Here is a 14,941-nt window from a genome sequence, read left to right as displayed (position 1 = left end):
TTTTTTTTTACACCGTCATTTTTGCAACTGCTCTCAATTTCATACTTGAAAATTCTAAATCATATTAGTCATTTCTTCATAACTGGCTACATGCAAGTTTAATGTACTGTTCTAACTCAGCTGGGAGAACCATTTCCAAGAATAAGCTACTATTTGTCTGCTGTGTCCTTTGCGACACAGCAAAGGACACAGCATTTGATTTCGCTTTTGACTACACATACTTCTGTTGCAGGCGAGAGTTTTTTCCACTTTTTAAATTACAAAGATTGCATACTAAGTGGCATTCGACTGAACGGACAGCTGGTTCACACTCTGGCCTTGTGCACAGGATGAACAAGTCTCTTTTTTTCTAATATACTTCTACTAAAGACTCCTTCGATACAAGTTTTGAGCATATTATAATGCATTTGATATGCATTTATTTAGATACTGTTTAACAGCAGTAGCCTTTCTGTACATTTAAATTTCTATTAAAGACTGATTTGATGCAAGTTTTGACTGTATGTAATATATATGTGTGCACACAAAAAATTCATATCGAAATGTATGAACTACATGCAAGCATACATAAATTCTGACCGCTTTTGGAATTGTCTCGTTTTACACTGCCACCAAATGTTGGAATATAAAGATTTGCGTAAAAATTTTAAATCCACATTCTTCACGGGTTTATTGGGTTTAACATCCCAAAGCGATTCGGCTATGAAGGACACTGCAGCAGAGGGCTCCAGGAGTTTTGGGTTTTTAACATGCACTGACATCGCACAGTACAGCCTCTAGTATATCGCCTCCATCGAAATGCGACTGCCGCGAGCAGGATCGAACCCATGTCTTTCGGATCAGCAGCCAAGCACCATAACCACTGAGACACCGTGGCGGCTACCCACATTCTGCATATAATACATGACATATTTGTTTGCCATAATAGCTGTCAACATTCTTTAGAGGTTTATTACATGCCCATCAGCTTAAATTTTTACTGTGCAGTGTTTAAAGAACAAAGTTTCCAGTACACTAAAAATTTTAGGAATGGTCAGCTGAAGCACACTGGTCTAATGGTCCCACTTTATTAATAAAAAAAGCAGCAGACTACGTATTTATGCCTAATAATATTTAACAGTGAATGCACCAAAGTGTGAAATTAGCATTCTGTGAACAGCACATATATGATACTCAACTTCTTCAGCACGAAACACTTATATTAATTTATGACTACTGAAGCACATAAAAAAAATTTCATGCACATAAATTCACTGCCCGATTACGACAGAGTAAATAGAATTTTTTCAGCAGAAGAAAAAAGTAACACTAGTTGCAGCAGGAAAGAGTTCCTTTCCTACAGCAACATGACCTTTACAAGTGGACTACCAACCACTGACTTTTAGTTCGTTGTGCTTTCTGTACTGCCTGCACTGCATAGTGCTGAAGCTCTTCGAGCACAAAATTATTAAAAGTTTAAACAACACTTCAAAACAAGCGCAGTAACCAGATGGCCTGAGCCTTACAGACCGAGACCTCCAACCAATACAAAGCCACTGAGGGATTCATGTGCACAGCCAGGGGGTTAAGCCTTCTACGGTGAGAAATGAACCACAGCACGGGACACATCATCCTCTATAAGGTGCCACTACCACACACACTGCCCTGTTCCAAATGCATTCTCATCTGGGGATGCATACAGTGCAAACGGCCATAGTCACCATCATCACAGCACCTCACTTCAATGCAGACAAACATCACCACCACCACCACCACCACACTCACACCAGCCCTTGTCACACAAGAGCAGAGGTTACAGTAGGAAATGCACACGGTATGAAGCAGTGATTTGCTGGCTTGTTGTAGGTGTTAACACATTTACTGAATAACACAAATCTATCATTTACTCCCAGGCACAGCCGCACTATCATAGGAAAGGGAAATGCGTGTAGGTGATATATAGATCAGATCACGACTACATACGGTCATATAACATTAGTGTGAGTGTACTGCACACGCTGACATTTCCACGACAATAGTGCTACAAGCATGCACATTATAGCGCCATCAAATAAACTGGAAATACAACTGTGCAACATGTATAACCACTGGGTTCTAAAGACAATCACAGCCACACATCCAGACGCATGCTATCCAAAAAGAAAAGCAGCAGAGAATAAAAAAGAAAGATGTAATCATATGCAAGCAACACTTGTCAAGGTCATGCAAATGATGCCAGCCATTCCCCTTTTCGGGCACTAAGTCTCTGTACAGCAAGAGCAACTGCAAGCAAGCAGGAACATATACAAAACTTCCTTCACTGAACCGCAAGAACCCCGCAAGCCAGCTGCAAGGTAGGCCAGCTCTACTCCAACTATAACAATATACTAGGGCTATGAAGCAACGTTTCTTCACCGCACATCTAAATTACTGAATTTTTCTGTGCGACGCTTCACACAGGCTCTGAATCAATACATGTCGCCCGAGTATGTTGCCCGAACACACCAACATTTCAGTACATATAAGCGCTTTTATCAGCTTACCAAGAGATGCCAGATTTTAGCGAGCAGTGCATCGGAAGATTACAACAGCTTGAGAGAAGATACAATACACCTGTTTTTCTGTGAGTTTTCAACAAGACCTACAAAGGTTGCATGCCTGTTTCAAGTTATTAGAAATATGAACGTTTTAGTTGCCTATTGATAAGATGGTAATCAATGCTTCAGACCGTGACAACAGCAGCTGATATAAGCCAATAATGCTAACATATTCTCTGCAGCTGATGTCCTTTCTCTCTGGTATATGGCAGTTCGGCAAAATCTGCTAATAAGCCACTAAATCTTCAGCCTTCAATACACTGCCACTTAATTCACTGAAATAACTCAAGACTCTATTGACACTGTAAAGATGCTTATTTAATATCTGTCAACCTAACGCTTTTGTATTTTTAACTGCCTTCATGTAGCACCTATAATTCCTTGCAAACAAATTTTCTCCTGCCACTAGTGCTAGCACAGCCTACAGCTGTTCCATAGCACTAGGCTGTGGAACAACCTTTCAGCTATAATAAAGCAATGCAACAATTCTCTGCATCCCTAAAAAATTATCGGGAAAACTGCAAAGCCTTGTGCATATGTCTCAATGTCTGATTATATCGGTACATATGTCACTATATGATGTTGTGAATTAATTGTTGTGCATATGTTTCCTCCCTTTCCATGGTCACAGATTGCCATAGTTCATCACCACAATCATCACCATTAACCTAGTAACTATGTGCATGTATGTACATGGCACGAAAAAGGGCTTTCGCACAACCCTCCAATCAACCCTGTCCTGTACCAGCTGTGGCCAACTTTATCTACGCAACTTCCCAATATCGTCTGCCCACCTGACTCCTGACAACAGTTAACACTGCACAATTTATGAATTTATGCATGAGCCTGCAAGCATGCCTGCGTGCTTTTGTTGTGCTAGTAATTGAGTGTTGCGTGGGGTAGTGGACTAGGCTAGTTAACTGGTTCATTTTTTCTTCCAGCAAAAGCAGCACAAGAAACGAGAGCAGTGAAAAACATGACAACACAAGTGCTGACTCAAGGACTCCAAGCAGCATTTATGTTGTCGTTTTCACCATCCTTGTTTGTACACTGCATTTCCCTCAAAAAAAGGGAGGGGGGGGGGGGGGATCCAGACGTTTTTCAAGTACTTGAGAAATGAAAATCCAACCAAAATGCAATGAGGCACATAACTACCCTGCAATGTTGGTAAGGACAACAATATACTTGCTTTTCCAAGACAACGCTGATCCTCAAGAAAGGCAGCAGCTGAAGCTTTTTAAGTCAGTGAGGTGTCGTTAATGCTTTGTTGGTAGAGCGACAGAGTCAACTTACAGTACTGGCTGCTTGCCTGAAGAAATTTGCACACTGAGCTAAAAGCTGTAGAAAGTTTCTCTGCTGCTTTGTTTTTTCACGAGTGCTTTTTTTAAGGTGGCCAGATCATTAACTCAGGTTTCAATCACAGAGTAAAGGAACCTCAACCAGTCTTGGAATTTTAATCAGAATAGGGTTCACACATCAAGCAGCGTGTATATATTGTATACAAACCAAAAAATAAGCCACTAAATGAAAATTTTTTAGGAGTGTGTCAACAGTGAGCCACGGAATATCATGTCCACCAAGTGCAATGTGCATAATGCATAAGTGCATAATGACTGCTGAGGCAACATGATACACTTTTTGAAGGAACCAGTAACACACCGTGAAAGTTTACACATTACAGCTCGCCCAAAAGCACTTAAAGGCACGCATGTATGATTGGTTTGGTTTATGGGGTTTAACGTCCCAAAGCGACTGAGGCTATGAGAGACGCCGTAGTGGAGGGCTCCGAAAATTTCGACCACCTGGGGTTCTTTAACGTGCACTGACATCGCACAGTACACGGGCCTCTAGAATTTCTCCTCCAAAGAAATTCCAGTCGCCGCGGCCGGGATCGAACCCGCGTCTTTCGGGTCAGCAGCCGAGCACCATAGCCACTGAGCCACCGCGGCGGCGCACGCATGTATGAAAGCTCAGGTCTTGACAGCAAGTGGACTGCCACCAAGCAATGTAGAGATCTTTCATGTGTTACTTTCATACTTCCAATTTCCAGACATTCTGGGCAGGTAGACATAGCAGAAAAAAAAAAAGGAAGACAGTAGCTTAAAGAATTTCAATAACTGGCAACTTAATGCTCGTTTCACTCCCCTACTGACAACACACAGAAAGGTCTGAGAAAAGCTGATGTGTTAGGGCAAAATGTGCCCCAAGATACAGCTGCTGATAAAATATATGCTGCACAAAGACACCCCATTGTCTACAGCTGAAGTAGAACTAAAGAAAGAGCCATAGTTTCACTCTCCCCGACACATCACTGTGACAGTAAGGCATGCTGCAGACGATGAAGGCAAGCACACAGGCACGAGGTGGGTGCATGCTCAAGCATGAAAGGAAGAGCAGTATCAGAGCAGAAAGTCACAGCTGGAAGGGGAGCATGAGGCCTGTCAGTCACGCCACTCCAAGACTGTCCCTTGCATGGCTAAAAATGTCACTGATGAAGCTTCCTTCATGAAGCAAAAATGGACGCGGATGTTCAAGATGAAACAGGATTGTGGTGCAATCATCACGGGCCTGCTTTTGGGCAACAAAAAGTCTTGAATGAAATAAACCGTAAAAATGTCGAATGTGAAGCATACTCCTAGAATGAACAATTTAACTTAAAGTAGCTTTCTTACACCAAAAAGGTCATTACCACATAATATGTCAGCATGAATTGAGATTAAAACCACAGTTTTCCTTGGGATGACAAAATGTACGTGATGATTCAACACATCCAATCCAAAAATGTGTGCTTCAGTTTTTGAGGGCAAAAAGAAAATAAGAAATATGAAGAAGCTACAAGATGAAATGGAGTCTTTACCTGTGTTGGGAGTAGTAACATGACCTGCAGGTAAAGCATGAAAAGCGTAAACAAGGATAATAAAAAATATGCTTAAAACCATGAATTGAGATGATTCGTCTTCTTCTTCCTTTTTTTTTTTATAATATGCAAAAGCACTTGTTGCAAAAATGGGGCATGCTTTAAAGCTGACAGTAAATGAGATGGAAAAAAAAAAGCAAAAAAACTTCAACCCCAAAAGAAGGAAGAAGTGCTTTAAGAAGGTACAAACACAGAAGCATCAAAGCCCTAGGGAAAAAGCACAGTAGAGAACAGACAGCAAAATTGGGAAAATAGGCAGATGTGAAGACTACAAATAACACAAAAGCGTAAAAGGAGAAACCATGTCTGTTTATGACCTCCAATAATATGCTACCCCAGGTTACTAGTAAAAATACAAAAAGAGACAAGATCAAATGCAACAACTTACATAGTAAGTGTAACACACAGACATTGATAACATGCAGTGTTTGCACACAAACAGATGCTAGCAGAAATGTCTCAAAGCACAGCAAAATCGCATTCCTCATGGACAAAAAACCGGTGCTTCTGGGTCCTTTGTTGAAAACATCTTCTAATTTTCCTGCCAGGTAGCCTGCAATTTTCCTGTGCCCTTCAATAAATCTGTGAGCAATGGTACAACAAAGCACAAAATGCAAGCTCATTAAGCCAACACATTACTTGCTGCTTTCAAAAGCACACGCCCACACACACGCACAGACACACACACACTCGATTCAGATTGGCATAACGTGGTACGGCTTGCCAGAAGGCTGAGAGTACAGCAAGCATTCAGTTTCTCGGAAAGCCCTGTTCCAGGGACATTAACAAATAAAACAGATTATAATGACAATGTTGAAACTTGCTCACACAGTGGACTGGCTTTCATGAGAGGAACTTACTTGAGAAGTTGCGAGTTGCCAGCATAGTTGTTAAGATCGCTCCCTGCGTAGCCAACCACAATAGAGTTATTGAGACTGACAGTACTCAAAAGATGTACAGTCAGTAACACTTATCAAGTACTGCAGGGGGGACACGTGTGACAAAAATATCACAAGGACGGCACATTAAAATGGGTTGGACTAGCATTGTATTAAACCAGCGAAGGCTAATAAAACATTCATCAATTAACTTCCTATTCAAAAAGTTAGTATTAAAAAAAAAACTGCTGTGGTCACAGCTCTGTTCAAAACAGAAATCTGTACGCCGATATTTAAGCCAGCGCGACGATTTCTCCCGATGCGCATGGGTTCACGCAAGTCCACCTCCTGACTCATTTCTCTGCCACTCTTATGTCACAGCCACCAATGCTAAAGATTCTTCTTTCTTGCCATTCTGCGAGTCTTACGTAATGCCTGTAAAGTGCACAGGTGCGGCCAAAGTGTTACGGAGCACCCTTCGATGTTTGACCTTCTCTGACCAATCTGCAGAAAAAATATTTAGGTTTCTTGGTGTTGTATGCAAGCACAGCAGTGACATTTGCTAGCGTATGAATTAAGTACCTCCTAAGCTTCGCTGGGCAAATCATGAGAGGACTTTGATCACTGAAGCATACTCCGTATTATTTTGGCCGTGACTGTGCATGTCTACACTAAACGTAATCTCACTGAAAAGCTACCAAAATATAATTTACAACAGTTGTCCAAGCAAAAAATGTAATTTACAACAGTTTTTCAAGCAACATTTCAACAGGAATAAGGTAGCTATTTAAAGCTCCACTGGTAAAATATTGTTTAGGGCCATATTTGTTCCAAGCTGTCTAACGGTTGTCACGAATCCCACCTTTCACTTTTCATGCAGTTCAATCAATCAAAAAAGGAAATTCAGCACTCACCTTTAACTTGCGACGAGCATTGAACTTCTTCAAGCAGTCCACAGTCTCTTGGCGGTGTAGCGTAGAGGCAACACGTTCCCGTTGCTGTAAAATAAATTTTAGCAGTGAAAACCATGTTAACAAGCAGTGGCGCTATGAGTAGTCACACAACAGCTACAGTGAGTAAAATACTGACGCAGATCCACGGGTGTTTGAGGGCCTCAGAGGCAGTGATTCTCTTAGCTGGGTTCACTGTCAGCATGCTGTTGATGAGATTCTTCGCCTCAGGGGTGACTGTATCCCATTCTGGAGATGGGTACTGCACAGCAGAAAAAGTTAAATTTGAACAGTAAATCAACCAAGCATAAGTGATAAGGCACTTCTATTTCAAGTCCACGCCCCAAAAGCAATAGATACGAAAAGGGTAGAAGAGAAAATTGTAAGAGGCGGTGGCACGGTAACAAAATTTTTTCTATTTAGAAATGCTTTCATCACATTATTAGTATAACTGTTTCTATGGGCTGGCAAAAACAATGACAGATACAATAAAAGGAAAATAAAAAACAAAACAAAATATCAATCTTAAGAGGCCGACACAGACTGGATGGCATGAGACTGCCAGAAGTACGAGCAAGAAGTAAATAGTATTTTGTTTTTTTGAGAAATAGTCGACTAGCAATGGTAGAAAGCATTTTATAAAAGCGGGAAACCTTGAAATACACTGCACAAAACATCCGTTTTTTTTTTCGTACTCAAAAGTACATTAGTCAAACTAGAAATTTTCTCGATAGTCTCTTCTTTCTGACATTTCAATAATTCCATCATTCATGCAACAGAACAACGCATTACCCAAGCGTCAAACGCAAATTATGTTTGACAGGTGCATAGCTCTGAAAACTAAATGCACACTGAATGACCAGGGCAATACACAAGAGGAAAGTTTACTCTATCTTTTTGCCCAATACGATTAACCAACTGTTGCTAAAAAAAAAAAAAAGTTAAAAAATGGCAAAAGCGTACTTTACTTTAAGGAACTCCTGAAATACATAATTAAGTCATGCCAATACTGTCACCTCTAATATTAACTTCACAGTTTTTTTTTATTCCCAATGAATGCAATAAATTAACTCTACTTTTGGAGAAAAAATAGTCAAGTTTCACAGAACATAACACTTGGTAAAATGTGCCATTTTTCTGCATGACTGCTGTGGAATACAGATATTTCTATGCTCAATTAAAAACTTCCTTCTAAAACTTGCACTTATTCTAGTCACATTAACACTTTGTTATTCAGACATTCTGGTTATGCAACAAGCACATAAACATGTGATTTGCATCAAATTAATGAACAGAACACAAACAAAATCGGAGAAGTGTGGTAATCAAATGCTGCCCAAGTGTATTAAAAACTCGCAGCTATTTCTGCAGCAAACTCTTCAGCCTACCTTAGAAGAACAATACTCGAATGAATGAACTCTTTATTGAGGAGGGATGGCTCTCTGGACTAAAAGAAGAGGGGAGGTGTGAAAAAAACAGTCAGGTTCGTACCCTTCGAGCGTGTGGTATAGTATACTTGTGCATTGAGAAAAAGAATATATATAACTGGTTGCCAGTGTCCCATTTCAGTGGATAAAGCTGCACTTCGTTGGTTTCAGTGATGAGCCCTTCCCTATATTAGCCAACAGGGCTCCAAATCCTTTTCATTAAGTACCTGTTGTCTTCCCTCTAACACTTGAGTGTCTCTCACTTTAGCCCAAAGCAGGTCAATCATCAAACAATGTATAGTACATTTTTAGCTATACTTTTATGACCACAGATTTCCTACCTTAGCAAAAAAAAAAGGACTTCATCTTGGACCAGGACTGATAATAGCAGATCTGAGTGTCAATAAAACACTTTCGGAGAAATCGTGATGATGTGTTGTGTTGCAGTGACAAGTACTACGTTAGCTGACCGATTTTTTGGACTCCAATAATTCGGACTTGCGCGATATTTCAGACTTCGCTGAGCAGCCGTCGCGCACCTCACAGGAACGTGTACATTTTCACAACCGATATTTTGGACTTTGTGGAAAAGTTCGCATTTTCGGACTAAAATAGATGCCAACAATATTGTGGAGATCGTTTTTCAACCCAAAGTTCATTATTTCGGCCTAACAGAGAGGTGAGCAGGTATCGCTGTCGCAACCAACCCGTTCCACGCCACCCTGAACGGCGCAGTCTTGGATTTAAACGGAATCGGTCTTCACGAGCATCATTGCCCCATGCAAACTGGCTGTTCTTGCTTCGCGCAGTGAGTGCATTCGTTCACGGCATGACTGCGGCCGCGTCGCACTGTCTGGTATCATGATGTGATAGGGTGCGGACATGACGAAAGCATGGCTATGACTCAGATAGAGTAATATTATCGCTTGTAGGCGGAACATGGGGAGCAGCGATTTTCGCAATTTTAAAAGCCAGTTTTTCGCAGAAAATGTAATTTCTTTTTTAAGTTCACAGATTTTTCAGAAGACTGTTCAGTTATTTGGACTATTTTTCGGGTCCCACTGAGTCCGAAAAATCGGTCAGCAACTGTAAAATTAAATGACCTAAGTACCATATCGTATGCCCAGCCCATGCAAGAGTAAGACATGGAGTATCTTTGGATTAATGGATTTTTGTGTGTCACAGCAAAACCGTGAGCTATGAGGTATGAGGTAGAGGGCCTTTGACTGATCTCAACTACCTGGGGTTCTTCAGGCAAATGCAGCCAGCCATAGCCACAGTCAAACCCGGGAATTAGTGCTCAGTACCCTAATTTCACAGCCACTTTGCCACCATAACAAGTAAATAGCCCTTTTTTTTTCATACGGCATCTATGTTTGGTCAAATGTTTAGGGGAAATTTCCCTAGGTGGAGTAGATTTATAATAAGGGAGTAATTACTCATTGACATCCAACCGAACGCAGCCATAGGGCTACAAAGGAAAGCTATACAGCTTTCCCCTAAACATTTGACCAACACTGTTCCCACTTCGAGTTATTGATGAATTCGCTCTCGCTCTACCATGAGCTTGCCGTCCCGGTTAGCTCAATTGGTAGAGCGACTGCTCCGGTGAAGCGGTGGTCCCGGGTTCGAACCCCGGACCAGGACGAATTTTTCTTTAACTACGAAGTTTCTGAGAAAGCTGTATAGCTTTCCTTTGTAGCCGTATGGCTGCGCTCGGGTGGATGTCAATGAGTAATTACTCCCTTATGGCATCTATGTTTGTCCATGCGACTTTCCAAAAGTCATTTTTGAACTGTTTAGCGTTGTTTTCACGAAGTAAGTGATGACAGCTACATTTGAATTCCTGCTGGACAGAATGTCAGGGCCATTTCATGTCTAAAAAAAGAACAGAGATGGATGTTGAAGAAATAGAGATGGATGTCGCCAAGTTCTATGGTACGCCTAGAAAGTGCTGTCTAGTGCTGTCACCTATTTCTTCTCTGACATGGTGGAATGTTTTACTAAAGGACACTAAAGCTGAGTTTTTGTAGCAGAGACAGCTTCGCATGATAAGGAAAATAATTAATTGGACATAAATATGCTTGATAAAGGACAAGGCTCCAAACAACATCATCATCGTCATCAGCCTGACTACGCCCACTGCAGGACCTCTCCCATGTCTCTCCAGTTAACCCTGTCCTTTGCCAGTGTCGGCCACTGTATCCCCGCAAACTTCTTAAACTCACCCGGCCACCTAACTTTCTGCCGCCCCCTGCTACGTTTGCCTCCTCTTGGAATCCACTCCGTTACCCTTAAGGACCAGCGGTTATCTTGCCTTCACACTGCATGCCCTACCCAAGCCCATTTCTTCCTCTTGATTTCGACTAGGATATCATCAACGCGCATTTGTTCTCTCCCCCCACTCCGCCCGCTTCCGATCTCTTAATATTACACCTACCATTTTTCTTTCCATAGCTCACTGTGTTGTCCTTAACTTGTCAAATACATGTCCAAATACATGAACGTGGAAGTGTGCAGCATGCATGAACTCCTAATGTTTTGAGCCATTAGTGTTGTTTTTGTAAAGACATGGGCTGTAAGTAAATATATGCATGAAAATTTTCTGATTTTTCTACACAGTAGAACATAACGTGTGTGTGAAAGGGATAAAGCAGCTTAGGCAGTTTCCATTCTTCAATTCAATGTCACCTATACAGCACCTTTTCGCTGAAAAAAAAAAAAAACACACTGCTTGAATGATAAAGTATATACATACACCTATGGAAAGTTTCAATTCATAGAATTTGCTCTACACTGCCCTTCCTCTGGCACTTGAATAGAGCCAATGCTTTGCAAGACCAGACTTGACAGGGAGCAGGTACTTCCTCAAGAACAAGCACGTGAAGAGTGAATGCACTAAGAGAGAAAACCCAGCAAAAACTCACATCATAGGCTCCAGCCTTGATTTGCGCATATAACCTATGTTGATCTTCGTCCCAAAATGGTGGGTAGCCAACAAGCAAGATGTACAGAATGACACCTGCAAAAATGACGAATTACATATGCACTGCACGAAATGCAGACTATCCATTTGTACTGTATACATAGGGCTGTGAGTTATGCAACTCCATTTTATTACTTTGTTGAATGTGTGCAACTTTTCTGCATTAACTGGAGCTAAAAAAAAACATTCGCTACTCTGCAACACTTTCCTGACACCGCACTGCTTTTAAAAGATTTGGAACAAACACATGAAATGCCCAGAAATGTTAAACTGACACCATCACTGCCCCAGTAAAAGAAACTGTATACACAGGTGCAGTAGGATGCTCTCAGCCCCATAGGAGCAAAACATATGAGTTCAAGTAAATGCAGCTATGTTATAGCACTGAAATGTCCTCTGGTGACTATAAACTCAGTCGCTGGTAGTTTCATAAGATCAATTTTTTCTTGATTGATCACAATCAGGTAGTCAATGATAACTCCCGCTTCATTGCTGCTGGCTTTTGATCACAAGTCACTGCTGTCACACAATACATAGTTAAAAAAAGAATATGCTTATACAGTTGTAAGGCCTGAGTAATTTTAGCTTCTCGAGTATTCTGAATGTCACAACTATAAATATTTGTCATCATTTGATGTCCTTTGCAAATTAAATGTCAAATTCTAAACATACAGGCATGAACTGGCGATCATGGCTAGCATCTCATAACAATTTAGCCAATAGCGCCTAATCAGCAGTTCTCAGCCAGGAGTGTGTATGGCACTCCTTCAGGATCAGTAAAGGCGACTTCTCTGAGACTTCTCTGAAAGGTGCCTTCTCTAGAAGACTGCCCGACTAACTAAGCCATCTAGACAGCTAAGGTCACAACAAGGCAGCACCACAAAGCTCAGCAACTTAACCTATCATATACGACATTGCCTGAAAACCTCCGCTAATGCTAAGAGAGACACACAGTTGCACTGAAACTAAGCATGGGCAAATATGCATGACTGGGAAAACTGAAAAGAATACAATAAAAACTACATACTAGCAGAGCAGATAATTTTGCTTGCAACACTGCCATTAGGAATGACACTGACTGGTGCAACAGCAGAGAATGTTTAGTTTCTGTCTCACAACTTTAATCACATGTACTGAAATTTCAATTCCTATCACAGATGAAAACCTAAGAGCTCCTGCTTTAATACAAGAAGGCAAAATGAAAAATAAAATAAATCCAATTATATCAGTAGGTAATGAACTCTGCCATGAACATGACAAGCAGCAACCCATCTAGACGCCATGCCAGCTACATATACACAACAAACTGTTGGACTTAGACTTGCAAGCCAATGCTTGAGTAATTAATCTCAAAGAACAAGTGCAATTTCTTCCATGCCCAGCCACTTGCAATGCAAGCATAAACCTATACCTAACAAACAAAATGAAAATGCAACAAATTTATTCACATACCACAGGCCCATATGTCGACAGGTTTACCATAGGGATCCTTCTTCAACACTTCTGGCGATAGATAACCTGGTGTGCCGGCAAAACCTAGAATGTGGAAAAAGAACACTGCCTTTTCCAGTCTGACTTTTTTCTCACCTACTTCAGCACACTTGGCAGCACATGAAGAAAACAAGTGTGCAAAACAAAGCACTATTAGCATTCTGAGCATGAAGTAAAGTCAAGGAGAAAAGCAACCAACCAAGCACAATTACAGAGTACAAAGGAAGGAAAAAAGGTTAGAAGAAGTTTCACAGCACAGCTAAAATTATGTTCTCTAGGTAGAGACAACACCACAATCCTGCTCTAGCTAAGCCAGGGAAGAAAAGCGTGGCATCAAAATTGGTTCCCAGCTGAAAGAAAATTTGTAATTAAGTGAAGAAAAGTCAAAGTGCAACAAGGCTGTGCCCTTCCTCATAAAAATTCCTCCAACTCCTGACCTCTACCACAGAATGTGCTCAAAAAACCGTAGAAAAAAAAAGTGCGATCAAAATGTCATCAGCTAACCTATTGAGAGCACTGAAAAAGGGGCTACATTTCAAGGAGACAAAAGCCAAAAAAGTGATGAATAAAACATGAAAATGTTCAAAATACCAACAGATACTCAAAGCTTTTGTTTGCTTTGTACTGTTTGAGAAAGCCACGTCAAGTTTCTTTTATCACTACAGCTCCTGCTATGGTTACTGCACTGTATTGTTCTAAGCTGCAAACCTCCGCTTGGTCAATGCATTCACAGTCCAAAAAACAGAACCCCCCCCCCCCCCCCGACAGCTAAATTTTTGTGAACCTACACTCAACACACCCTGTCACACATTCACTGCACAGTAGCTTGTGTTTGACATTGCTCACACCACTATGAAATAGAAGTCGAGCCATACTTAGTACAGAAAACACAGGAAGACAAATTCAAAACGCTCACTTTTTCACACATTAGCAACAGCACAGTGGAACACAGCTGAAGCATTATGCATATTATTAATTAGCATTAAAATCTAAAACTACAACTGAATGCAAGTCCTGTCAGTATATGAACACCTTTCCCCAGGGAAAAAGAGCAAATTTTACAGAAGGTTCCCATGGTTGTCAAAAAGGTCCAGATGGGAGACACAATGTGTACCACTGTCCCTGAGGGCACACAAGAACCAGCCCACAAACTTGACCTTGACTCACATCTCAAGTGAAAGGAGGCTAAGTGATGAATTTCTTCACACCTAGCCTGCCTATGGGGACCCTGTGCTGGTACACGGTCAGTGGCAGCCATTTTGACAGTCCTCCTCCACTGACTGCCACAGCAGCTCACTTTTGCGACAACCATGACCCTCGTTTCATGGAAATCAAAAGTGAGCACGTCATGGGTACTACTGCCCCTTTTACAGTGAACAGGATAGTACTGGGAATGAGGATTCACAAATGCTTCTCAGCTTTTAGTGTTCCGACTGGCTGCAAGGCGACCTTTGTTCATTTTTGTCATGCTAGGCCAGCCTCACAGAGGGTCACCCAAACATTTTTCTTTATTTCACCTGGTACTTCTTTTTAGTCTAACTGTTCATGGCTCAATAAAGCTGTCACCTACACTCTTCACTAAGTTGATGCTAAAGGTGCCTAAAAGCCATTGATGATCTCCTGGCTCAGTAATCCGGCAGGGTGGAGAAATTGTGTCACTGTTCCTCAGTGGCCTTTCGCCTTTTTTTTGTTTTTTGTTTTTTAAGATACAGTTAG

The 14,941-nt window shown here is 41.2% G+C and overlaps 1 protein-coding gene across 21 annotated transcripts in view; it reads right to left on the bottom strand.

Annotated features, from left to right (window-relative positions):
- The window catches only part of CaMKII (Calcium/calmodulin-dependent protein kinase II), a 166,680-nt gene that overhangs the window by 29,326 nt on the left and 122,413 nt on the right, over positions 1-14,941 (bottom strand). For 16 of the 21 annotated variants that reach the window (XM_089582793.1, XM_089582790.1, XM_089582792.1 and 13 more), the window contains exons 8-13: positions 13,187-13,270; positions 11,676-11,770; positions 7,461-7,583; positions 7,286-7,369; positions 6,354-6,396; positions 5,434-5,457 (exon numbers count right to left, since the gene is read on the bottom strand). In XM_089582793.1, coding sequence (XP_089438919.1) covers positions 5,434-5,457; positions 6,354-6,396; positions 7,286-7,369; positions 7,461-7,583; positions 11,676-11,770; positions 13,187-13,270 — 453 coding nt within the window. The remainder of the gene's footprint in view (positions 1-5,433; positions 5,458-6,353; positions 6,397-7,285; positions 7,370-7,460; positions 7,584-11,675; positions 11,771-13,186; positions 13,271-14,941) is intronic. The other 5 variants (XM_089582791.1, XM_089582796.1, XM_089582802.1 and 2 more) reach the window with 1 other exon arrangement.

This window comes from Amblyomma mixtum, chromosome 3, assembly GCF_055824585.1.
Source record: "Amblyomma mixtum isolate Tamu chromosome 3, ASM5582458v1, whole genome shotgun sequence".
NCBI lineage: Eukaryota > Metazoa > Arthropoda > Arachnida > Ixodida > Ixodidae > Amblyomma > Amblyomma mixtum.
This window is presented reverse-complemented; position numbering and strand designations above follow the sequence as displayed.